This window comes from Equus przewalskii, chromosome 5 (genome assembly GCF_037783145.1).
Source record: "Equus przewalskii isolate Varuska chromosome 5, EquPr2, whole genome shotgun sequence".
Classification (NCBI taxonomy): Eukaryota; Metazoa; Chordata; class Mammalia; order Perissodactyla; family Equidae; genus Equus; species Equus przewalskii.
Window position 1 is genome coordinate 8,051,668 of NC_091835.1, and position 27,081 is coordinate 8,078,748.

A 27,081-nucleotide genomic window follows, 5' to 3' on the forward strand; every position below is an offset into this window, starting at 1 on the left:
AGGGAGTTACACAAAGGAAGAGCTCCAGAAATCTGCATAGGAGTCTGCTTGAGTATTTGAATACCAACCTGTGCATGCTTAAGGTGAAACTGCCTGACACCAGGCAAGAACTTCAAGGAAAAGAATGATTACTGGGGAGCTATTAGCCGAACAACTGCCAGAGCTCATGTAGGACCTAAAATTGTTTGAGTTCCCACCATTCAGAGTGGAGAAATCTAGATGAATTCATGGGGCGTTAGTGGAGACCCCAGAGTGGCCATGCTTTAGGAAAGGAACTAAATTATCCTGAGAATAAAGGCCACTCTAGATTTGATCCCAAAAAGCTTAAACACAAGTCTCAAAACAAACTCAAAACTGCAGACAAGGATATTAAAAGTTATTATAAACATCCTTCACATGATCAAGGATGTGAAGGAAAACACAAACATAATGAAGAAAGAAATAGAAGATATTAAAAAGTCTCAAATTAAACTTCTAGAGATGAAAAACATAATATTTGAAAGGAAAATTTTAAAGAGATTAATAGATTAAACACAAGAAAATATCAGTGAAGTTGAAGACACAGCAACATAAAATATAAAAAATGAAGTATCTATACTATATTTTATATAATATAAAATAGGAGTAATCATCATTTTTTCCTATAATCCTTTTATTTTGGTAATCTACTCACTTGTTTCTGATTTTCACTATTTGAGTCTTTTTTTTCTTTGTCAGTTTAGCTAAAAATTTGTTAATTTTGTTGATCTTTTTTTAAAGAATCAACTTTCGGTTTTGTTTATTTTCTCTTTTATTTTTCTATTCTCTATTTTGTTTACCTCTGCTCTCATTTTTATTGTTCTCTTCCTTCTGCTAGCTTTGGGTTTAGTTTGCTCTTCTTTTTCTAGCTACTTGAAGTGAAAAGTTAGGTTATTAATTTGAGGACTTTTTTAAAAATCATGGTGAAATACATGTAACATAAAATTTACCAAATAACCATTTTTAAGTGTACAGCTAAAAGGCATTAAGTACATTCACATTTTTGTGCAACTGTCACCACTATCCATCTTCAGAATTTTTCCATCTTTCCAAACTGACACTCTGTACCCATTGAACAATAATTCCCCATTCCTCTGTCCCAGGCAACCAGCAGTCTGACTCTATGAATCTGACTATTCTAGGTAACTCATACAAGTGGAATCAAACAGTATTTGTCCTTTGGTGACTGGTTGATTTCACTTAGCATGATGTCTTCAAGATTCATCCACATTGTAGCATGGTCAGAATTTCCTTCCTATTTAAGGCTGAATAGTATCCTATTGTATGCATATATAACACATTTTGTTTATCCATTGATGGGCACTTGGGCTGCTCCCACCTTCTGACTATTGTGAATAATGCTCCTATAAACATGGGTGTACAAATACCTGTTCAAGTCACTGCTCTCAATTCTTCTGGATATATACCCAGCAGCAGACTAGCTGGATTATATGGTAATTCTACTCTCAATTCTTTGAGGAACCGCCATACTGTTTTTCCATAGCAGCTGTATCATTTTACATGCCCCCCAGCAATGTCCAAGGGTTCTAATTTCTCCACATTTTCATCAACACTTCTTTTTGAAGGTAGGTGTTCATGCTATAAATTTCCCTGTGAGAACTGCTTTTGTTGCATCCTATTAGTTTTGGCATGCTGTTTGAACCTTCATTTGTCTCTAAGTATTTTTTAATTTCCCTTGTGATTTCTTCTTTGACTCACTGGTTGCTTAAGACTGTTCTTTAAGTTCCACATATTTTGAGTTTTTCATGTTACTGATTTCTAGCTTCATTCTATTGTGGTTGCAGAAGATACTTTATATGATTTCAATCTTTTAAAATTTATTGAGATACATTTTGTGGCCTACTATATGGTCCCTACTGGAGAACATTTCATGTGCATTTGAGAAGAATGTGTATTCTGCTCTTTTTGGGTGGAACATTCTATAGATCAGTTAGGTCTAGGAGGTTTCTAGTGTTGGTCAAGTCCTGTATTTCCTTATTGATTTTTCTGTCCATATGTTCCATCCATTATTGAAAGTGAAGTACTGACATCTCCAACTATTATTTTACAACTGTATTTCTCCCTCCAGCTAATTTAAAAATTTTGTCTATTAAGTCCAGTGTCTATGCTTCCTTAGGAGCAGTTTCTGTGAATTTCTTCTACCAATGGGCCAGACTTTGTTTCTCTGCATGTTAAGTTTTACATCAAAAGCTGGACATTTTTAATATTATAATATGGTAACTATGGAAATCAGACTCTTCTCCCTCCTCAAGATTTGTTTTAGTTGCTTGCTGTAGCTGTTTGTTTTGTTTGTTTCCTAAACTCTTTTTGTAAAGTCTTTATTCTTTGTCATGTGTGGTCTCTGAAGCTGCTGTTCCTTTTTCTCTCATTTAGCTTATGTTTTGACAGATTTCCTAGAACACCAGGAGAGAAAAGGAAGAAGAAAGAAGGAGGAGGAAAGTAGTAGTAGCAGTACAAGGACAAGAAAAACTTCCCCCAGTCTTCACAGATTGGCTCCATGCCGGGGTAGTCCTTGAGTGCTTACCTAGACCATTTATAACTCTGCCTTAGTCTTCCCTTCCTGCCTCCACTGAGCCTACTGATCCACTAGAAGGGAAAGCTGGAGGTCTCAGCCGTGGCATGCATGAGCCTGGGCATGCACATGTTTTTCAAAATTCTCCAGTACACACTTAAGTCTTTCAATGTCCTAATTTCCTATCATTTTTAAATTGCCTTTTTCCTGATTCTGTGTTTGCTTGATTGCTGTAAACTTTTGTTTCCCAGAGTTTCTGACAAAGTCCACTCTGAGAGTTTTGCTTGACTTTTCAACATTTCTATGAAGGGATGGGCCTTTGGAGCTCTGCTATTTTACTCATGTCATCTCCCTGCTTCAATTCTTAAAGTTTTTTGTATATTAGAGATTATCAGCACTTTATTTATGATGTATATTGCCAATATTTGCTCCCAGTTTGTCTTTATGTTTCTGGCCATGAAAAATCTAATTTTTATGAAGGGAAATTTATCAACCTATTCTTTTACAGAACCTTGATTTTGAGTCAGAATTACACAGCCTGTCCTCACATGAAGGTTACAGAGAAATTCACTCCCAATTTTTTCTACTATTTGCAAAGTTTCATTTTTTACAGTTACGACTAATAACGATTAATTTGGAATTTATTCTTGTGAACAGGTGAATCTAATTACGGCTTTTTCAAAATGGCTATACAGTCCTCCCAAACCTACTTATTAAAAAATCCTTCTTTGGGGCCTGCCCGGAGGTGCAGCAGTTAACTTTGCACACTCCGCTTTGGCAGCCTAGGATTTGCCAGTTCAAGCCCTGGGCTGGGACCTACGCACTGCTTATCAAGCTATGCTGTGGCAGGTGGCCCACATATAAAAAAACAAAGGAAGATGGGCACAGCTTGGGGCTAGTCTTCCTTGGGAAAAAAAAGTCCTTCTTTGTCCCTGCAATCTGGACTTTCTACTCTACTCCACTGATCTATCTATTCAAGCATCAGCACCAAGTTATTTTAATTATACTGACTTTATAACATCTTAAAATATATGATAGGGCTATTCTCTCCTCATAGCTATCTTTCTAGTATTTTCCTAGCTATTCTTCTGTGTATATTTTTCCACATGAACATATCAATTAGTCTACCTTCATGAAATGCTTGCTGGTATTTTATTGAGATCACATTATTTAAGGAAGAACTGTTATCTTGATCACGCTAAGACGTCCTAACCAAGAACAATGTATGTTTTCCACGTATCTAAGTTTACTTTGTATCTTTCTGGAGTGTTTTATAGTTTTCTTCATTCAGTTTTAAACAAATCTTGTTAAGTTTATTGCTATGTATTTTATCTTTTTTATTGCTACTGTAAATGGGTTTTTCCCCCCAATTATACCTTCCAACTGGTTATTTGTATTAACACACAAAGTTGTTCTGATTGTTAATTTTCAACCTTGCTATCTGGCTAAATGCTTTAATTGCTTGAGTTAGTTTCATCATTGATTCACTAGGGTTTCCAGGTTCTTCATTTCCAATTTTTATGCCTCTACTTTCTTTTTCTTGTCGAAGTGCACTGATTAATACCTCCAATACAAGGTTAAATAGAAGTAAAGATAGCAGGCATCCTTGACTTTTCCATGACCTTAAGCAGAATGCTGGTTTTAGGATTGAGGTATGTACATATTTTTGAGAGGAAGACTGTCCCTGAGCTAACATCCATGGCAATCTTCCTCTACTTTATATGTGGGATGCCGTCACAGCATGGCTTGATGAGCAGTGCATAGGTCCGTGCCCAGGATCCAAACCCACAACCCTGGGCTGCCAAAGCAGAGAACATGAACCTAACCACTACACCACCAGGCTGGCCCTGAGGTAATATACTTAACCAAGTTAAGGAAATATCTGGGGCTGGCCCAGTGGTGCAGTGGTTAATTTTGCATGTTTCACTTTGGTGGTCCAGGGTTCGTGGGCACAGACCTATTCACTGCTCATCAAGCCATGCTGTGGCGGGATCCCACATACAAAATAGAGGAAAACTAACACAGATGTTAGCTAGCGTGAATCTTCCTCAAGCAAAAAGAGGAAGACTGGCCACAGATGTTAGTTCTGGGCCAATCTTCCATAGCAAAAAAAGAAAAAAAAAAAGAAAAAGAAAAGGAAGTATCCACTGAGTCTTACATTCTCAAGCATTTTTTTCAGAAAAGGGCATTCAGTTTTGTCAAATGGTTTTTCACTATCAATGAAGAAAATTATACAATTTTTCTTCTTAGATTTATTAATACAATGAATTATATTCATAGATTTCCTAATATTGAACTATCCTTGCAATCCTGGTATACATGCATGTGGTCATAGTGTATCTTCTTAATGCAGTACTGATGTGTTCACTAATATTTGACTTAGGATTTCTTGTATCAATATTCATAAATGATACTGGCTTGTAACTTTTTTTGGTGCTACTTGAATGGATTTATACTTGCTTCATTAAAACTAAGTACTAGAAAGCAAAAATAAACAAGTGGGACTACTCTAAAGAGCTTCTGCACAGCCAAGGAAACCATCATCAAAACGAAAAGGCAACCTACTGAATGGGAAAAGATAATAATATATATCTGACAAGAGGTTAAATTCAAAATACATAAAGAACTCATATACAACTCAAGAGCAAAAAACCCACAGCAATCTGATTAAAAAATGGGCAGAGGATCTGAATAGATATTTTTCCAAAGAAGACATACAGATGGACAACAGGTACATGAAAAAAATCACTAATCATCAGGGAAATGCAAATCAAAACCACAACGAGGTATCACCTCACATCTGTTAGAATGGCTATTATCAAAGAGATAAGAAAAAGCAAGTGTTGGCAAGGATATAAAGAAAAGAGAACTCTTGAGCACTGATGGTGAGACTATAAAATTGGTGCAGTCACTAAGGAAAACAAAAATAAACAAGGTTCCTCAAAAAATTAAAAATAGAAGGAGTGACATCAGCATCATGGTGAAGAGAGCTCTTTCCTTAGACTTTCCCCCCTAAGATACAAGTAAAAGGACATTCATATACCAACAGAGGACATTCACACAACACGAAAGTCGTCTGAGAGACCCACGCAGCCATATGTCTGAAGGTGGAGGTGCTGGACCCCTCAGAGGAAGTGGAAGGAGGTAAGGGGATCTCCCCTCCCTCCCCCAAGGGCAGTGACCCAGGTTGCGGAACCATGTGCAGCTCTGAGAGGGGAGGGAGGAGGGACAGTGCCCCACAGGGACACCTTTGCTCTCCAGGTTTCCCCACAGACTGTGGGAAAGCCCCATGCAGAGGTGGCTATGCTATTGCAGGGGGTGTCTTCATCAAGTCAGCAACCCAGGAGAGTAGATAGTGACGGTAGAGTGAAAAATGCCCCTGGCATCACACAGGCTAAAGAAAGAGCCCCTTCCCCTGCCTGGTGCTCCACCTCAGCTGGTTGGCCAGAGTGCGTTAGACTATACCTTAGAAAAGCAGCAGCTGTGAGCAAGTGAGCTGCAGATTGTGGCAGGCTCAGAATACACAGCTCTTGACCCCCACCCAGTGACAGCAGGTGGAAGCTGAAACCACATATTATCACTATGTGGTGGCATAAACCCATGCCATCAAACACTATGAAGAAATATACCAGTATTCCAGAGGAGAAGGAAAATGACAAGTACCCAGAAATCAATCCTGAAAGAAAAGAAATTTATAATCTAAATGACAGAGAACTCAAAACAGCTATCATAAAAAAACTCAACGAGTTACAAGAAAATACAGGTAGACAGTTCAATGAAATCAGGAACAAACTTAATGAACAGAGGAAATTCTTCACAAGAGATTGAAACTGTAAAGAAAAACCAATGAGAACTGTTGGAGATGAAAAAGACAATGATGAGACAGAGAAAAATCTGGACTCCCTGAATAACAGCCAATATTATGGAGAAGAGAATTAACAGCCTGGAGGGCAGAAATATAGAAATCTTTCAGATGCAGAAGGAGGGAGAACTAAGACTAAAAAGAAATGAAGAAATTCTCTGAGTCAATTATGAAATACAACATAAGGATTATAGGTATTTCATAGGGAGAAGAGAAGGAGAATGGAGCAAAAAGCTTGTTCAAAGAAATAATAGAAGAGAACTTCCCAAACGTGGGAAAGGAGCTGGAAATACAAGTGAAATAAGCCAAGAGAACTCCTAATTATATCAATGTAAAAAGACCTCCAAGGCACATAGTAGTAAAGCTGGTGAAAGTCAATGACAAAGAAAAAATATTAAGGGCAATAAGGCAGAAGAAAATAACTTACAAAGCAAGCTCTATCAGGCTTTTAGCAGATTTCTCAGCAGAAACCTCACAGGTTAGGAGAGAGCAGAACAATATATTCAAAATTCTGAAAGACAAAAACTTTCAGAGAAGAATACTCTATCCAGAAAACATATCCTTCAGATATGATGGAGAAATAAACACTTTCCCAGATAAACAAAAGCTAAGGGAGTTCATCACACAAGACACTCCCTACAAGATATATTCAAGGCCCTCCTATCTGAAAAAAAAAAGAAGGGGTTTACAAAGCCTTGAGCAAGCAGATAAATAGGTAGACAAAATCAGAAAATTGCACCTCTCTATCAGAAAACGATAGCACACATTTAATTATAACATTAAAGATAAAGGGAAGGAAAACATAAAAAATAAATATAATCTCACCATTTTAACCACAAACTCACAATATAAGATGGAAAAAGTTGTGACAATAACTTAGAAAGGGAAGAGGAAAGGGATGGAATCGGCTTAGTCTACGGAAATAAGAGGTTATCAGAAAATGGATTATCTCACCTATGAGATTTTTTATACAAACCTCATGGTAACCACTAAATAAATAATCAGAACAGTGACAAAAATGATAAATAAAGAGAAAACTAAGGAAACTATCACAGAGAACTACCAAACTGAATTGGTAGTCTGAAATATGTGGGACAAGAAACAATGGAAATGCAGAAGAACTGGAAAACGAGTGATAAAATGGCAGCATTCAGCCCTCATATATCAGTAATCATTCTAAATGTAAATGGATTGAATTCTCCAGTCAAAAGACACCAAGTTTTGGGATGGATTCAAAACCAAGACCCAACAATTTGCTGCCTCCAGGAAACACATCTCAGCTCTAAAGACAAACACAGGCTCAGGGTGAAAGGATGGAAGATGATATTCCAAACTAACGGCAAACAAAAGAAAGCAGGTGGTAGCTATACCACTACTGGGTATTTATCCAAAGAACATGAAATCAACAGTTCAAAGAGACTTATACACCCCATGTTCATTGCAGCATTATTCACCATAGCCAAGATGTGGAAGCAACCCAAGTGCCCATCGACTGACAACTGGATAAAGATGTTGTATATACATATATATAAATAATGGAATACTACACAGCCATAAAAAAGGACAAAATCATCCCATTCACAAAACATGGATGGACCTTGAGGGTATTATGCTAAGCGAAATAAGCCAGACAGAGAAAGAAAACACCATGTGATTTCACTATGTGGAAGATAAACAAACACATGGACAGAGAATGGTTTAGTGGTTACCAGAGGGGAAGTGGGTTGGGGAATGGGCACAAGGGGTGAAGGGGCACATATTTATGGTGACTGACAAAATATAATGTACAACTGAAATTTTACTATGTTATAAACTATTATGACCTCAATAAAATAAATAAGAAAATAAGTGAACAGTTAGATACACTCATGCCATGAAATATTATGCAGCCAAAAAATGATGCCAATCTACATTTACAGTATGGTTGCTATTCATAAAAGATTATAAAATGAGAAAAAAAATAAAAATACAAATATGATCCAGCAATTCCACTTCTAGGTAATTATCTGAAGAAAATGAAAACAGTAAGTTCAAAAAGATATATGCACCCCCATGTTCTCTGCGGCATTATTTTTAACAGCCAAGATCTGGAAACAACCTAAGTGTACAACAATGGATGAGTGGATAAAGAAAATGTGACATATAGACACACACACGCACACACACACACACACACACACACACACACACACATGGAATATTACTCAGGCATGAAGAAGGAAATCTTGCCATTTATAACAAGGATAGACCTTGAGGGCATTACGCTAAGTGAAATAAGCCAGACAGAGTAAGACAGATACCATATCATCTCACTTATATGTAGAACCTAAAACATACCCCAGAAAAACAAACCAAAACAACCCACAAAAAACCACAGACTCACAGATACGGAGAACAAACTAGTGGTTGCCAGAGGCACGGACTGGAGGTTGAGCAAAATGGGTGAACGGGGTCAAAAGGTACAAATTTCCAGTTATGAAACAAGTCAGTCATAGCGATGTAACTTACAGCATGGTAACTACAGTTAATAATACTGTATTGCATATTTGAAAGTTGTTAACAGAGTGAATCTTAAAAGTTCTCATCACAAGAGAAAAAAGCCTTGTAACTATGTATGGTGACAGATGTTAAGTAGACTTATTGTGGCGATCATTCTGCAATATATATAAATATTGAATCATTATGTTGACTAATGTAATGTTATGTGTCAATTATACCTCAGTGAAAAAACATTTTTTCAATTAAAAAGAAAGTATTAGACGTTTTCCTTCATTTTCTATGCTCTAAAACAATTTGCATGGCATTGGGATTCTCTGGTCTCTAAAGATTTAATAGAATTCCCCTGCAAAATCACTTGGACCCAGTGCATTTTCCGTGTGGGAGCTCCTTGATAGATATCTTTTTTCTTCTATGGAAACTGGTCTAATTTTTTTTTTTACCTCTACTGGGACCAATTTCAGTGAAGTATACTTTCCAAAATAATTATGTCCATTTCGTCTAAGTTTTCTAATTCTTTTTGATTAGAGACGTATACAATATTCTCAAATAACGTAAAAAATTTCCTCTATATTGATAATTATTTCTCCCTGGTCATCTTATTCTGTATATTCGTGTTTCTTTCCTTTTTATCTTGACTAAAAGGGTAGTGATTTATCTATTTTGTTAATTTTTTCAAATACTTATACTTTGATTTGTTAATATGATCTGTTTTTCAGTTCTCTACCTCATGCAACTATAACTTCTCTTTATTATTTTCTTGCTTTTGCTTTTTTTTGGTTTACTTTGTTCTATTTTTCTTTTTTTGGTTTTGAGTTTGGAATTCATTTATTTTTATTCTTTCATTTCTACTGATATAGGTGCTTAGAATTATGAATTTTCCTCTGATCACTGCTTTACATGTATCCCTTAAATACTGACATGTAGTGTTTTCATTACCATTCATCTTCAGAATATCTGTAATTTGAGTTTGACTCAGGGTTATTTAATAGGGTTTTTAGAATTTCTAGTTGGAAGGTACCTTTCTGATATTTAGTTTTTTGTTTTTTTTTATTAAGGTTATAAAAGTTAACATCCTTGTGAAATTATAGTTGTACATTATTATTAGTCATGTTGTAGGTACACCACTTCACCCCTAGTGCCCTCCCCCCACCCCCCTTTCCCCTGGCAACCACGGATCAGTTCTCTTTGTCCATATGTTAACTACCACCTATGAGTGGAGTCATACAGAGTTCGTCTTTCTCTGTGTGGCTTATTTCACTCAACATAATACTCTCAAGGTCTATCCATGTTGTTGTGAATGGGACAACTTTGTCCTTTTTTATGGCTGAGTAGTATTCCATTGTATATATATACCACAACTTCTTTATCCAATCATCAGTTGCTAGGCACTTAGGTTGGTTCCATGATTTGGCTATTGTGAATAATGCTGCAATGAAGATAGGGGTGCATGGAGCTTCTGAAATTGCTGATTTCAGGTTCTTAGGATATATACCCAGTAGTGGGATGGCTGGGTCATAAGGTATTTCTATTCTTAACTTTTTGAGGAATCTCCATACTGTTTTCCATAGTGGCTGCACCAGTTTGCATTCCCACCAACAGAGTATGAGGGTTCCCTTTTCTCCACAGCCTCTCCAACATTTGTCACTCTTGGTTTTGGATATTTTTGCCATTCTAACAGGTGTAAGGTGATATCTTAGTGTAGTTTTGATTTGCATTTCCCTGATGATTAGTGATGATGAGCACCTTTTCATGTGTCTATTGGCCATCCGTATATCTTCTTTGGAGAAATGTCTGTTCGTGTCCCCTGCCCATTTTGTAATTGGGTTATTTGATTTTTTATTGTTGAGTTGTGTGAGTTCTTTGTACATTATGGAGATCAATCCTTTGTTGGATAAATAACTTGCAAATATTTTTTCCCAGTTAGTGGGTTGTTTTTTTGTTTCAATCCTGTTTTCCCTTGCCTTGAAGAAGCTCTTTAGCCTGATGAAGTCCCATTTGCTTATTCTTTCTATTGTTTCCCTCATGTGAGGGTTTATGGTGTCCGAAAAGATTCTTTTGAAGCTGATGTCAAAGAGTGTGCTGCCGATATTCTCTTCTAGAAGACTTATTGTTTCAGGCCTAATCTTTAGGTCTTTGATCCATTTTGAGTTTATTTTAGTAAATGGTGAAAAAGAATGGTTGATTTTAATTCTGTTACATGTGGCTGTCCAGTTTACCCAGCACCATTCGTTGAAGAGACTTTCTTTCCTCCATTGTATGCCCTCAGCTCCTTTGTCAAAGATTAGCTGTTCATAGATGTGTGGTTTTATTTCTGGGCTTTCAATTCTGTTCCATTGATATGTGCATCTGTTTTTGTACCAGTACCATGCTGTTTTAATTACTGGGGCTTTGTAGTATGTTTTGAAGTCAGGGATTGTGATGCCTCCAGCTTTGTTCTTCTTTCTCAGGATTGCTTTAGCAATTCGGGGTCTTTTGTTGCCCCATATGAATTTTTGGATTCTTTGTTTGATTTCTGTAAAGAATGACATTGGAATTCTGATTGGGATAGCGTTGAATCTGTAGATTGCTTTAGGTAGTATGGACATTTTAACTATGTTTATTCTTCCAATCCATGTGCATGGAATGTCTTTCCATCTCTTTATGTCGTTATCGATTTCTTTCAAGAAGGTCTTGTAGTTTTCGTTGTATAGATCTTTCACTTCCTTGGTTAAATTTATCCCAAGTCTGATATTTAGTTTTATGTTTAATTTCTAGTTTTACTTTACTGTGATCAAAAGATGTTGACTGTACTATTTATTTCTACTTTATGGGGTCTACAGATTTTTCCTTTGTGCCCTAATATATGATTAATTTTTGTGAACATTCCATATGTACTTGAAAAGAAGGTATTTCCTCTATTATCAGAGTATAGCACTTAAAACATATCTGCAGACCTACCTGATTATGTTGCTTAGATCTTTTATGTCCTTACATATCCTACTTTACCGGGTGTCAGGACTGCAACCCCTGCTTTCTTATTGTTTCCACTAGATTGCTAAATCTCTCTCCTTTCCTTTATTTTAAAACTTTTAAAATCACTGTTCTAGGTGTATCTCTAGTATGCAGCACAGAGCTGCGTTTCGCTTTTTGAGCTAATTTGAAAATATTTTTATTTTATTAGCTATGTTAGCACATTCACATTTCTTTATGTGAATGACATATTTAGACTCAATTCTGTCATGTTCTAATTTTACTTATCTATCTGGTGTGTTTTAGAAATATTTCTTTTGGTTTCAAGAGGCCTTGTATTTTTTGTTTCAGTGGTTCTATCTGTACTTATACTTTTTTATAGTGCCCTTAACACTTGATTCTAAAGCTTTTTTATTACTATCTAGTCTGTCCTTCTTAAATAGCATTCTTTGACTCACACCTATTACTCATGACACTCAATTATCTTTTTCTACTTTCTTCTTTCTCTCTCCTTCCATTTTCTTTTAGTTGCAATTCCTCTGTCAGAAGACAAATTACTTATATACCATCCTTCTATAGGTGTTCCACCTTTGTTTTAGTCAGCTCTACAACTGAATTATATGAAATGTTCACCCTCTATCTTTTGTCAATGTCTCCCTCCTCACCTCTTAGTTGGATGAAGCTCACACTCTGTAGAGTCCTCAAAAAGAGCAACTGTGTACAGTATTCTGAGTTCTTTCAATTTAAAACTTATTTTGAAGTTTTGCATACTTGACAGCTTGGATTGGCATAAAATCTTTGTTCATTTTTCTTTGATCAAGTTTCTTGAATATAACGTTATTTTGTTGTCTTGCTTTGAATGATGAGTTTGAGATGTCTGGTATCAGTCTATTTCTCTTGCCCTTGTAAATTATTTAATCTTTTTGACCCAAGGCATTGAGGATTTTTCCTTATCTTTAAAGTCTAATAGTTGTACTAAGATATGTCTTGATCATTCAATTTTCCATGCACCTGGAGGGCTCTTTCATTGTACAGATTCAGTAATTTTATTTCTGAAAAGTTTTCTTGGGTTATAGTTTTAAACACTAGTTCTGTTTCACTGGACTCTAATTATACACAATATGGGAACTTCTCTGCCTGTTTTCCACTTCAATCTCTTTCTCTTTGACCATTTATATTTCTTTATCTCATTTTTCCCCCTTTGGTTGTTTTTCTGTTGTCCTTCAAAGTTCCTTATTAAATTTTCATTTGAATTTACTTTTCCCTTGGGGACCTTTAATTTACACTTAGTTTGTGATATGACGTTATCTTTCTCTATCTTTTCTGAGTTTAAGCAACTGTCATTTCTTCCAACTTGTCCATTTTGATTCTTAGTTTGAATTCCTGATTCATGGTACTTTTTATATATTGGCAAATGCTTGTTTGAGAATACTTAATTCAGAATTGAGTGCTATGTAACTGTTTTCTTATAGTCCATGTTGGTTTTGATGGTAGAATTTTTTAGTGGCTTAAATATTTTGATTCATGTTTTCTGTTTTTTTCTTACAGTTTTGTATGGAATTGGCCTGCTTTTTTATATTCCTATTCATTTTGTGGACAGGGTTCCTAATTTAAGCACACCTTCTTCTGTTAATCTACTAAAGTGCAGTTTCTTTAATGGGATGTGGTAGTTTGTTTACCTTATTTACCACAATCCTTAATTGTCCCCTCATTTTTTTTTCTTTTGTTTCTAAACCAACTCTCCGCATTTGGCTGATTCTCCCTACAACTAATGCTTCTTTGAGACTGTCAACTTCTGACACCGCATACTTTCAAGTCCTTTCCCTATAAACAGTGCTGCAAACTAACAAGATCCAGACCTACATTAAGGATCTTGGTACTTAGTATTTGAATTTGTCCTTCTGAGAGTGATATTTTCTGTTTCATCTAAGTCTTTTACGGGTATATGTACTTTTTCATGGAATCTCTCAAGCTTCCTGTCCCCGACTCTCGGCACCCAGAGGCTTAATGCAGCGGGAAACATGGACAACTGCTGGGATTTGGATGGTAGTTTACAGGTGATGCTATCCTTTGTCTCCTAGAAATGCTGAAGGTTATGTGTGCTTTTCTTTGCACTCCTCATTCATTACATGTTTTTTGGAGAATTTGTGAGGAACATTGAAATTAGGTAGCTTCCACTATCCTCTAGCCTTGCAGTTTTCTACACAGTTTTTGTTTTGTTTTGTTTTGTTTTAAGGAGTCCTTAGTCCTGAATACTTAGCCTACTTGAAATAGTACACTCTAATTCCTGGGAGAAGTCTGAAAAAAGGAAAGTTGTATTTCTAGAGATGGGTACAGGTACTAAAAATTAAAGAAACACTGGAAGTAGACAGGGAGCCTGGAGCACCAAGGGTGAGTAACTTACGAGGATATCAAGGGACTCTGAAGGAGGTGATGAGAGAGACTACAAGTAGACTATAAAATACGCAAGAGAAGACAATGAGAAAATGAGACAAGATCAAGGCAGACAGAGACAAGATCTAGATGAAAAATGATCACAAAATGGAATAGATAAGACTAACATATGAACGCTGTCCAGTAAGGAGACAGCAAGATAATTTTGGGAGATCCATCAAAATGAAGAACAAAGGAAATTAAGAATAAAACTGGAAGGTAAACATTTTACAAGACAAAACAGAAAGAAGAGGCTCAGAGAAAAGAACAGGTAAGCAAAGAAGAAAGTGAAATGTTTCCACGGCAAATTTTATGTTGTTTCCTGCTAAGATATGAAGCATATAAACTACTACGGATAAATCAAATTGGCAGACACCACTCATTCAAGTAAAAAGATGATCTTAAAACTGGTAGAAAAGCAGTAACTTGAGTAAGATTAAAGGCAAATAAGCTGGTAGGTTTTGGAAGAGCAATTTGGCAACAGTAATCAAAATTTCAAAGTGCCTTCCTTAGTCTTAACACTTCCACTTCCAAGAATTTACCCTATAGAAAAGTTCCAACAAATATTAAAAACATATGTATGTAAGAATGTTCATTCTAGCATGGACTGTAATTGGAAAAGAGGGAAATCTAACTGCATGCTAACATGGTTGAAGGTTATGTATTAATATATGAGGATGCCCATGATTAACCTGGAATGGAAAAAATCAGGGAACAGAGAAGCAATATAGCATAGTGGTTAAGAATGCAAGTACACTTCAACTGCCTAGATTTACTACTGCTATACTACTGACTATATCACTTTGAGCAAGTTAATTAACTTCTCTAAGCCTTAATTACTTCATTTACAAAAGCAGATTTTTAGCACATCCAGCTCACAGGGCTGTTGCAAGGATTTAAAGAAAAACAGTCCATTTAAACACTCCGCACACAGCGTCTGGCACATAAACACTTTAGGTAAGTCTGCTACTATTATTACTACAGGTATACTATAATCTCATTTCCACGTGTTTCATAAAAATGAGCATGAAGGGGATGGGGAGGATATGAATAAAACTTAATGTTAAAGAATCTCAGGAGTAGGATGAAGTGTATGGGATTCAAGAATACGCATTTTCTGCTTTATGACAAATATTTCATATATATATTTTTTCAAAGTTCAAAAACTGGAGACGAGAGAGATATTTCTATAGATGTGATAAATTTTTAAAAAGTGAGCAAATATTTCAGAACTATTAATTAATATGACTCCTTTCATCATTTTTTTTACACTAAGCAAAACATCTTCAGTTGAATCACTTTATAAAAAGAAAGCACAACAAAAGAATCTACCTACCCCTGCAGTTGCTGCTGTTGGTGAGAGGAAAGGGGCACTCTTGGTTTGTTCCAACCAGTATAATCCTGGTTACATCTCAGTTTTTTAACAGAAAGAGGAGTTGGCTGAGGAAGAAATCCCAAACTTCTTTTAGCAGAGGGAGTTTGACTTGAAACATTAGTCCTGTAAAAAAAAAAAAAAGATAGATAAGAAGCAAAACAATTTTGAATGCTTCTATTTTTCCCTAGCAGATTCAGAGAAGTCAACGTCTAGGGAAAAAAATCCTAAGTTTGGGGAAATATCAGTAATGATGATCACTTGGGAAAAAATTCCACAAACGTAAATTAGCAAGTTCCGTTGACAGAGAGCTGAAGAGGCATATAATATCGTACCTACTTAACCTACAATCAAAATAATCCAAGTTAATGGCTTGAGAAAAACTACAAGTTTTACTTTTATCCACTTAATGGGTATCATACACTAGTTTATCTAGTTTTGAAAACATGTAGGTGATTAACTTTTTCCACTATATAATGACACAACAAATATTCTTACCCAATCTCAAGAACTTCCTCTAGTTTATATGTTTAGACGTGAAAATGTCAGTAGTATTTTCAATTTTTATTTTTAATTTTGCTAGATAATGTGACTGTTTTCCAAAAAGGCTGCAGCAATTTATATTTCCACCAATAGTGAATTTCCATTTCTTTGCATGGTCTCCATTATATTATTATCAATCTAATGACTGAAACATGATCTCATTGTTACGTTATTTCATATTTTCCTGATTAATACCAAAGTTGGACATATTTTTGTAACTGTTTGCTATTCTCTGAATTGCTTTTGTGTACCCTTAGTTTTATACTGAGTTCCTAGTGATCTGTAGTTTTCTATATATTCTATGTCCTAATCCTTTGTCTATTATATATATTCTAAGTTTTAAGTTTTTACATAAATTTATCAGTCTTTTATGATTTCAATTTTTGTGTCTTGTTTAAGAATCATTCTGTAACATAAAGTCATAGAAATGTTTTGCTGTATTTTCTCTTAAAAGTTCTAAATCTTGTTTTTCCTTCTACTGGACTGTTTTTTAAAATATGTTGTAAAGTAGGAATATGATTTACTTTCTTATAAGGAAAAATCAATCATCCCCAAATGACTTACTGTCTGGCTAGGCCATCTGTTAGCCACTGTTAGGTTTTTTACTCAAAAAAAACACAAACTGTGAAATAGAATACTGAAACAGAAAAGTGTATAAAAATCAAATGTGTGCCACTTTGGTGGGATGTCCAAAGTGAGGAAGCTGTGCATGGAGGTGGACAGGGGCCATATAGGAACTCTCTGCACTTTCTGCTTAATTTTGCTGTGAACCTAAAATTCCTCTAAAAAAGTTTATTAATTAAAAAACAAAATCAAGTGTGGATCTTAACAAATTTTTATAAGGAAAACACCTATATAATAACTATTAATGTCAGAAACCCCCAAGTGCCGCTTCCCAATCACAACCCTCTTCTCCTACCCTAAAAAGTTATCATTAGCTTTCTATCAGTTTTATCCTATACTATATACTCCTAAACATTGTAGTTTGGACAATGCAAGGTATATTTGTTTCTATCCTCTTGCTCTCAACCTTTCCACAACTTTTTATTGTAGTTGTTTCTCTTTTAAATAGGATATAGATTATTATTCTTCCTTTAAAATCTATCTTTCTCTTTAACTAGAACATTTCATATATATTGATATTTAATGTCATTACTGATCTAGGTTAATAACTTTTGATATCCTTGTCTACTAATTCTATCATCTGTGCCATTTCTGAGTCAATATTTATTGATTAGCCAGCCCCGGCAGTTGAGTGGTTAAGATCTGGTGCTCCCACCAGGGCAGCATGGGTTCATTCCAGTCAGGGAACCACACCACCTGTCTGTCAGTTGTCATACTGTGGTGGCTGTGTGTTGCTGTGATGCTGAAAGCTACGCCACCGGTATTTCAAATATCAGCAGGGTCATCCATGGTGGGCAGTTTTCAGTGGAGCTTCCAGACTGAGACAGACTAGGAAGAAGGACCTGGCCACCCACTTCTGGAAAAACTGGCCACAAGAGCCCTATGAATAGCAGCAGAACACTGCCTGATAGAGCACTGGAAGGTTGAGAGGATGGCACGAAAAGACCTGGCAGGGTTTCTTCCACTCTGCTGTACACAGAGTCGCTAGGAGTCAGAATCGACGGCACTAACAACTGATTAATTTTTCTCCTCCTTGTGAGTTGTATTTTCTTGCTTGTCTGTATGTCTAGTAACGTTTTCTTGGATGCCAGACGTGAATTTTATCTTGTCAGGTGCTGGATATTTTTGATTTCTACAAACTTTCTTGAATTTTTGTTCTGGAATGTGGTTAGGTTACCTGGAAAGCTTGATCTTTTTGGGTCTTGCTTTTAAGGTTACGTGGGAACAGCACAGCAATTAGTCTAGGGACAGTTTTTCCTTACTAATGAAGCAAGACCTTTCTTAGCATTCCAACTGCTATTAGGAACAGGAACTATTCCTGGCTTTATGTGAATTCCAAGTATTATTCCTTCAGATCCTTCTCGGTGGTTCTTTCCCTGGCCTTGGCTAGCCTCCTCACGTGCATAAGCTGATCGGCACTCAACTGAACACGCAAGAGGAACCCTCTGCAGATCTCTGCAATTCTTTCTCTCTGAAGCTTTCCCCTCTGGTACTCTGCTCTGTGAATTCCAGCTGCCTTGGCCTCCCTGGACTCCTAGCTCCATTTCCTCCACTCAGGAAGAGCACTTGGTTTCCCCTCCTTGTGTGGGAGCCTGGGAACTTTCTCTAGGAAGCAAGCTGGGGCAGTCATGAGGCTAATTTCATTGGTTTCCCATCTCTCTGGGATCACTGTCCTTTACTGCCTCATGTCTAATATCTTAAGATCCATTGTTTTATATATTTTATCCAGGTTCTTAGTTGTTTCATGAAGGAGAATAACCTGGTCCCTGTTATTCCGTCTTGGCCGGAAGTGGAAGTCGTCTTCAACTTTTTGTCTAACTTAACTGTAGTCTGCTGTCAAACAAGAAAAGGGACTCAAAATGTCTCACTGTCCCTCCACTCCTCCTCACTCCTCTATTTCTTATTGCCTCATATTTTATTAAACTACCATACCCTCATTTTATAAAAACTATCAAAATGTATTTAGATGCATAGAATAACCCCAGAAAAATATTAGTTAACAGTAGTTGCCTCTGGAAAGAGAAAGTGAACAACTAGGAGTTAGGAAAGAAAGGGAGATCTACTTTTCACTTATGCATTCCCTAACTTTTGAAGTTTCTACCATATCCACTTAGTTATAAAAAAGAATAAATTTTATGAGTATTTAAATTTTAAATATCTTTTAAAATTTTTTTGGTTCATTGATATTTCTTACTTCCACTCCTTCCTTTGTTCAATTTTATTCTTGCTGAATAAATTCTGTCTTTGTCTATCTAAAACAGCATTATTTGACTTCATTCTTGAATTATAATTTAGCTAGGTATAGAAATCTTTGATGTTATTACTCCAGTGTCTTCTATTGCTATTGTTGCTAATGTCTGTTTTCCTTTTATAGAGGATATATTTTCTTTTTGGTAGCTTTTAATTTCTTTACTCATCACCTTCTACAATGTGGATTTTTTTTTTTTTAAACATTAGCTGTTTGGCATGTGTTGAGGATTTTTCTTTTTTTGTTGTTGAGGCTTTTCAATGTGGGGGCTTTCATTATTTTCATCCATTATTTCTTTGACAGATTTCTTGCCTTTATTCTGCTTAGTCTTTTTTTTCAAAATGCTATTAAACATGGAGGGTAGACCAAGGAGCTCAACATAAGTCTTTTCATTTCATTCACATTACCATTTCCTCTCTGTGCTGCATTCCACAATCATGCCTTCTTGACATACTTAGTAGCTGCTTTAGTCTGGATCTCCAATCTGCCTAGGACTTTAAGTTAGGAGTTCAGAATTCCTGCCCCTGTGCAGGTAACACTAAAGAAGACGCCACTCATTGCAACTCCCATTTCTGTGTACTTGCTCTCTGCTAAGGGAGCATTAGGCCATCAGTACATTTACGGTTCTAAATCCAGGTAGTTATATACAAGTGTTTTGCCTTGGTTTCCTAGCACAGAGAGAACTTCTAGACATCCAGCTTCATATAAAAAACCCACACCTGGGGTCCCTGAGCTCACAGGATGCTCCATGCCGGGGGCAAGTTCTGGCCTGGGGTCATGTTCAGTTTCCAATCTTATGTTGGTTTTAAAGACCTAGCCCTAAATACTTGACTACAGTCTGTGTTTCCCTTGTGCCTTATGGCTTCAGCCTTTATTCAATGTTAGTTTTCTCACTGATCTGGAAATTTTCACCTTAGTTTTGAGTGCAGTTTTGCATTAAAAAAATTTTTCCCCTTCAGTCATTCCTATGTGCAGTGAATATGCTCATTCTATTATTTTGAGAAGAAATTTGTACTGTATTTAATAAATCATTTGCAAACTACAATTAGGCTTTTTTTTAAAACTTAAGATTTAAGATTCTTCTAATAAGCAGAAATATGTCAAGCTTCCTCTCCCTTAACTTCAAATAACTTAGTTACCACTGTAGTTATAAAGTGCTTGACAGATACCACCCAAGAATAAATATACAATGTTAAATTCTTTATTTCACCTTAATCATTTTATACAAATAATCTAGATGTCTTTACCACTGTGAATTAAATTCTAGTACACAACAAAATATGACTTAGATAGCATCTCTATTATATGCCACCACTACCCTCACTTTTTACATTTACTGTTGCCCTTCCGTGCTGCATCCCATGATCATGCCTTCCTCACAAGCCAGTAGTACTTATCTTATATATTTACATCCAATAAATCTCAAAAAATTTTAATCTATATCCATAGAATCAGCAATTAATTTCTGACTGGGCTTTTCCAGTAAAAGATATTCACTAATGTGAAACTTTTGTTTTTTAAAGAAAACGTCTTAACTTTTGGTAGGTAGCTTAACAGATACACAGGCAACAAAGGCAACTTAAACTTGCCTTGGAGAAGAGATCTTAATATGTTCATCACTTGGGATGGTGGAAAATACACTGGTCTAGAATCTACCTGATCACACTTACAGCCACAACCTGTGGCCTCAGTACTGCTCTTCCTAGACCTCAGTTTACTCATTTGTTGAAAAACTTAAAAAAGAAGTGCTGAACTAAAACATTCCTAGACTACTTTCTAACTAAAATGTCATGAGTCTATGATTCTCATCAATTGTGTTATTTTAAATTAGGGTATTCACTTGGAGCATAATGCACAGCCTATTCCATCATTCAATATTCTGAAGAAGAGAGCTCTTCAAGTTCTTCACAAGGCATAGAACCAATGTGTACCTGTCTAGATTGGTGCTGCCAGAAGAGTAGTCCTTAGATCCAGCTCTACCACCATAAAAGGATGATGACTGCAAAGGTAAAAGGCCTAAAAGACGAACAAACACAGGAAAAATTTAATTTCTAAATTCACCATTCAAGTTCACTTAATAATGAAATTTTATGCATTGGGCTAGTTTATATTTAACTCTTTTTTCCCCCGTTCTTTTCATCAAAGTAACATATATATGCATGTTAAAAGATCAAATACTGCGGAAAAGGTTCTAATAGCAAACAACATTCTCCTGCCCCAAAGCTTCACAAATTTTCTAATTTCTAACCATTTTTTGAAACTTAGTTTTCCTGATTTCCTCCATAACACTACATAAAGATTCTACTATTTCTTCATTCATTCACTTTAAATAGCATCGGCTCCCTATTATGAAAAACTAGAAAGCGCTCACTTACATCACCCCTACTCTTGTTATCTTTTCCCCAACCAATTAGTTGTACTACTTTAGTTAAAACGGAGTACTTAAAGATGTAATAGGCTTTAATAATGTTGAAGTTAAGATACATCTTACAGAAGTTGATGTGGAAGAGGATGAGAGAAGAAAGTAAGTGGTCAAGTGGTAAGAAGGTTCATGGAACAAAATGTAGACATTCTTAGTGTGTTCAAGTTAACTTTGTAACATTAAGTACTCCGTTTTCTAACTATAGGTTGATTATAAAAGCTAAAAACAAGTTAGTGGAGTTTACATAATGTATTATTATTTCAGAGGTAAGAATAATATTAGAAATACTTCCTTCTGTAGGAGTTACAGGATGTTACAACCGTGAACCACTAAAAGGAGACTGTTCCTATAGTCCTGATCAAAATAATTCTCTTAAACTCTCAATTTATCAAAATCAAAATTGAAGCTTGCTTCAATTTAATTTAGAGTTGACATAATATTCAAATCAATACCAGATATCTGAGTCTCTAAGGGGTTCAGAGGATCAGAGAGATACGTTAAGTGTAGGAAATACTGAAAAAATTCAGGGACGGTATAACTTTTAGTTTTGTAAAAATAAGGTACAAAGTGAGTTTAAACAACTGCTTTAAGGGAATAATTTCAAGATTTTCTGGAACTTATAATAAGTAGCAACGCTGATGAACTTTAATTTTAGCCACTTTAACTCCTTGGATTCATTATAATGTCCAGGTACTTGGACAATGACAGAGCTTAATTACAGGCAGTTAAACAGGGAAGAAGCTAATGCCTAGATTCTTTGTAAACAGAATAAAAGTTTCCTTATATTTCTAATTCTTTAAAAATATTTTAGCTGAGGGGCCGGCCCTGTGGCCGAGTGGTTAAGTTCGCGTGCTCCACTGCGGCCGCCCAGGGTTTCGCTGGTTCGGATCCTGGGCACGGACATGGCACCGCTCGTCAGGCCACGCTGAGGCAGTGTCCCACATGCCACAACTAGAAGGACCTGCAACTAAGATATACAACTATGTACCAGGGTGGATTTGGGGAGATAAAGCAGGTAAAAAAAAAAAAAGATTGGCAACAGTTGTTAGCTCAGGTGCCAATCTAAAAAAATACATATATATATTTTAGCTGAGTATTAGATACAAATTGGTGCCCAATAACTAGTACTGAACTATGTCATATTTCTGAATAATGTAGAGAGGTATGTCCCAGTTTAGGTTTTTATTTCTAGTCTAATACGATACATCATATAACAAATGAGTATCTTACATAAAGACCAATACTTACCTGATGTCCTGTTCTCTTCTGACTGTTTCAAACTCAGCTGCTTCTCTCTACTGCTGGTTAAATACTTTCTTGAGGGATCTGTCATAGCCTTGTTGTTCCTACAGTTAATAATTTAATTCAATGTATAGGTGTATAAAGATACACTTCCTAATTTTAAATAGTTGTCATTAAAAAAATTTACATTTTGAGTCCCAATTTCATTGATTTGCTTGAGGTTAGGCTACAAGGTGTTAAAGCCTCAAGCGGTCAGAGAATCATGAAAATAAGCTTTCATTACCAAATCAAAAGCCAATTCAATCCATAATCCTGGTAATTAAGCAAAAATGAAGGTGCATTTTCTTTATACAAAAGTAAAACCAGAGACAGCAAGATTATATAGATTTTCTTAGCCAAAAGCAAGACTAGATGAAATGATTCAGCTACTAAAACCAAAAGAATCAAGTAAGAAGTATCAAACTCTATACCGGCTAGGTTTAAAAAGTAAACCAAAAACCAAAATGTTTCAGTCTCTATAATTTGAAATACTATTTCCTGAATGTCAACATCATTTCAATCCATAATGATGACACTATTCTAGGTTCATGAACACAAAGTTAAGTCAAAATTTCTTGAGCCCCATTTTCCCCCTCTATTATTCCCAAATATCTGAAACCATATAAGCAGAGTGGGTCCATTCAGATAAATGCTGATCCTTTGATTAAAATTGCTCATTCTAGGAGCACCATCATGAATAAAGCCTGCAGCATACAGCATAGATGCTTCACCCAGATTCCCTCTGCCCCCATTTTTGTGTCCTTTCTTCCACACCAATTTAGGTATGTTTTCAATAACAGTACCTAGAGTTCTTCACAGGACTGTCCTCAAGATACTAGAAATACTCTGCCTGCCTCTCAGAGAGTCAGAAGTAAGGTCAGGTGGTGGAGTATGAGTATAGAAGCCCAGCTCCTTTGCCTTGAATTAGAACAACGTTAAGGTGAAATTTATTAAAAAGATGATCTCTCTGGGATTAGGATGAAGCCTAACCTCTGAGTGATTTTTGTCTGAGATCATACTCAAACTTCGTTTCCTGTACTTCACTGTCTTGCTTTCCCTGCTCTCTTCCTGGTATCTCCTGGATGTACTCCTTTAAAAATCACTTGCACACTAACCTCCATTTCAGGGTCTCCTTCTGGGAAACTTGATCTACAACAGTTGGTACTAGAAGTGGGCCTAGGAAGGACGCTGTAAGGACAAGATTCTGGAATTGGATCACTTGTTTAGCAATGGCAACAGAAATCCTAATCCTGGTGGTAAGACCTCTAGTATCTTATAGTGTTACAACTACTAAGATTTTTCATCTGTAGCGAATTGTGACGAGATAAAGTAGAAAAGGATATGGCTCATGCAATATCTCTAGCATTCAAGAAATGTGGTAGACTGCAAAATGGATCTTGTTGGGGTTATAGAAATGTTCTGAAATTGGATTATCGTGATGGTTGTACAATTCAGTAAGTTTACCAAAAATTATTCAATTGGACATTTAAACAGGTGAATTTTATGGTACATAAATTCTACCTCAATAAAGTTGTTTAAAACGTGTCCCATGGGGCCGGCCCCATGGCCTAGTGGGTAAGTTCAGCATGCTCCACTTCAGCAGCCTGGGTTCAGTTCCCAGGCGCAGACCTACATCACTCGTTGGTGGCCATGCTGTGGAGGCGACCCACATATAAGCTAGAGGAAGACTCGCACAGATGTTAGCTCAGGGTGAATCTTCCTCAGCAAAAAAATAAAAAATGTCCCAAATGATTCCCTTCCTTGTGCCCAAGCCCCCCAGCAAGTAACGCAGTCTATTTCTCCATCCCTTAATGGGGCTGGCCTTATGATTTCCTTGTCCAAAAAGAGTATGACAGAAATAACGTATCAGTATAAGTCCTGATCCTAAGACTAAAGGCACCTTGCAAATTTCCACTCACTCTCTTGGAACCCCGTGAATAATTCCTGGCTAACCTGCGAGATGATTAAAGACACATGGCCAATCACCCTCATCACCCTAACCAGTAGTCAGTCAATGCCCAGTCATACTAGCAAGGCCATCCTGGACCAGCTGACCCCTAGCTAACAAACCAAGTGATCACGGATGCATGAGAAAATGAGAGAATCCAGACACAAGTGGCCAAGCCTGGTCCAGATAAGGAGAACCACTCAAGTGACCATTGACTCATAAGCAATAATAAATAGTTACTATTTTAAGGCCCTAAGTTTTAGAGCGGTTTGTTATACAGCAATAGATAACTGATACAAGTGATACAGGGTAAATAATAATCATAAAGACTATGGAATTGGTTGGTTGTTGCTATGAGTACTGATCGACTCAAGAGAGAAAATGACAGGCTCAGTTGAGCCAATTACCAGCTTAAGAATAAAGACACCATATAGACTTGCTCACCCAAGGAGAGTTGCTGCATAGATGCTTAGGATTCAAGACCAATACCATGCTGTCTACAGCAGAAAATGATACATCATTGACAAAGTATGGCATACTACTCCTGGCAGACTACTAGGCCCTGGAAGAGACTGAGCATCTGACTGTGTCATCAAGGGACTATGCAACCAGAGCTAGCCATCGTGAGCTGGGTGCTATTACACTCACGAAGTCGTAAGAGCAGGAAGTCACAGGAGTAGTCCATCATTAAATGGAAGTGGCATATCTGGGATTAGTTCCAAGTAAGAGGAAGAGATAAAAGAATAGACCTCACGAGCATTTCCCATGACCAGCTGAAAGAGGAGGAAAAAACCTGGGCCCGATACATGGATAAATCATCTCAGTATATTCGTACAAGATGAAAATGAACTGTTGCTGCACTATAGCTCCATTAAGGGACTGTCTTGAAAAGACAGTGGTGACAGGAAATCCTCCACTGTGTAGACTTTGAGAGGTACACCTCATTATCCAATTTGTGTGAAGAAAAAAGTGGATCAATGGACTCCTGGATTGTGGCAAACGGTTTGGATGGATGGTCAGGGGCCTGGAAGGAGCAAGACTGAAAAATCAAGGAGAAATGATTTATGGAAAAAGTATATGGATAGCCATATGGAGTGCGTACAAAGGGTGAAGATCTGTTTTGCATGTTAAGGTTCACCAGAGAACTCCACTGAAGAGAGATTAAACAATCAGGCAAGATAACGTGTCCAGTAGATGCCAGCCAATCTCCATACTCAGCCATCCCAATGCTTCCACAAAGGGCCCATGAAGAACAGCCATGGTGGCAGAGATAAAAGCTACGCATGCACCCTGCAATAGAGGCTCCCTTTCACCAAGGCTGGTTTAGCTACTGCTGCTGCTGAATGTTCAACTGGTAAGCAGCAGAGACTGACGCTCAGCCCCTGATCAAGTACTATCCCTTAAGGGAACCAACCAGTCATCTGGTGACAAGTCGACTACATCAGATTCCTTCCACCCTAAGGAAGGGCAGCCATTAATCCTGACTGACGTTGGCACATAGCTTAGGTTAGGTTTTGCCTTCCCTGCCTTGGCCACATTACTATCTGAGGGCTCATAACTTTTATAGTCTGGGAGGCAGACCTCATACTCACCCAACCTCTAGCTCTAAAGGAAAAGAATGAGACAATTAAGAACACTGCTCTGTTAGTGCTCCTCAATGCTTTCAGAAAGATCCTATTAGAGACAGATAAATTTGGGCAAGAACTAGCCAACTTGCAATCAAGGAGGAAAAGAAATACATCTCTGTGCCAATGGCCTAGTGAGTTGAGACCACACAGGACCAAAAAAATCCAATTGCTTCTGATTCACAAAATGAGGTAATGTTAAGAGGTAACTGCAGTAGTAGTTTTGTGGAAAAACTTTGATGTTAATATTAGGGGAAACTGGGTGAGGGGTTTACAGGAACATTGCATATTATCTTTGCAATTTTTATGTAAATCTAAAATTATTCCAAAATTAAAAGGTTTATTCAAACAAAAAAACCAAAACAACAAAAAAAAATTGGCTCCAATTCTTCCTCAAGCCTCTAAAAGTCTGTTTATTCTACCTTTAAAGAAACTTCTAGACTTCTAAAACTTCTAAATTTCTAGACACTTCTAAATTTCCAGAACTGCACCAGTATGAAGCAGGCTACAAAAGCTGTGTGGTCCAAAGAGGAACAGTCTTCAAAATCCACTTCAGCTATGGCCTTGAAAGATAACGGACAAAGGAAACCTACCAGACGGCAAAGTCAGGAGTCATATGAAGCACAATGATCAAGGGTTTCTCCCAGAGGATAAAACACAGACTGCTACATGGGCTAATCAAGAACTTACTCCACAACCTTCATAGCCTTCACAATTTCTGCTT

General features: G+C 36.7%; 1 protein-coding gene across 7 annotated transcripts in view; it reads right to left on the bottom strand.

The window, feature by feature from the left end:
- The window catches only part of USP37 (ubiquitin specific peptidase 37), a 96,635-nt gene that overhangs the window by 47,576 nt on the left and 21,978 nt on the right, over positions 1-27,081 (bottom strand). For all 7 annotated transcript variants that reach the window (XM_070618274.1, XM_070618275.1, XM_070618269.1 and 4 more), the window contains 3 exons: positions 22,752-22,849; positions 21,013-21,097; positions 15,631-15,792 (listed from right to left, as the gene is read on the bottom strand). In XM_070618274.1, the coding sequence (XP_070474375.1) occupies positions 15,631-15,792; positions 21,013-21,097; positions 22,752-22,849 (345 nt within the window). The remainder of the gene's footprint in view (positions 1-15,630; positions 15,793-21,012; positions 21,098-22,751; positions 22,850-27,081) is intronic.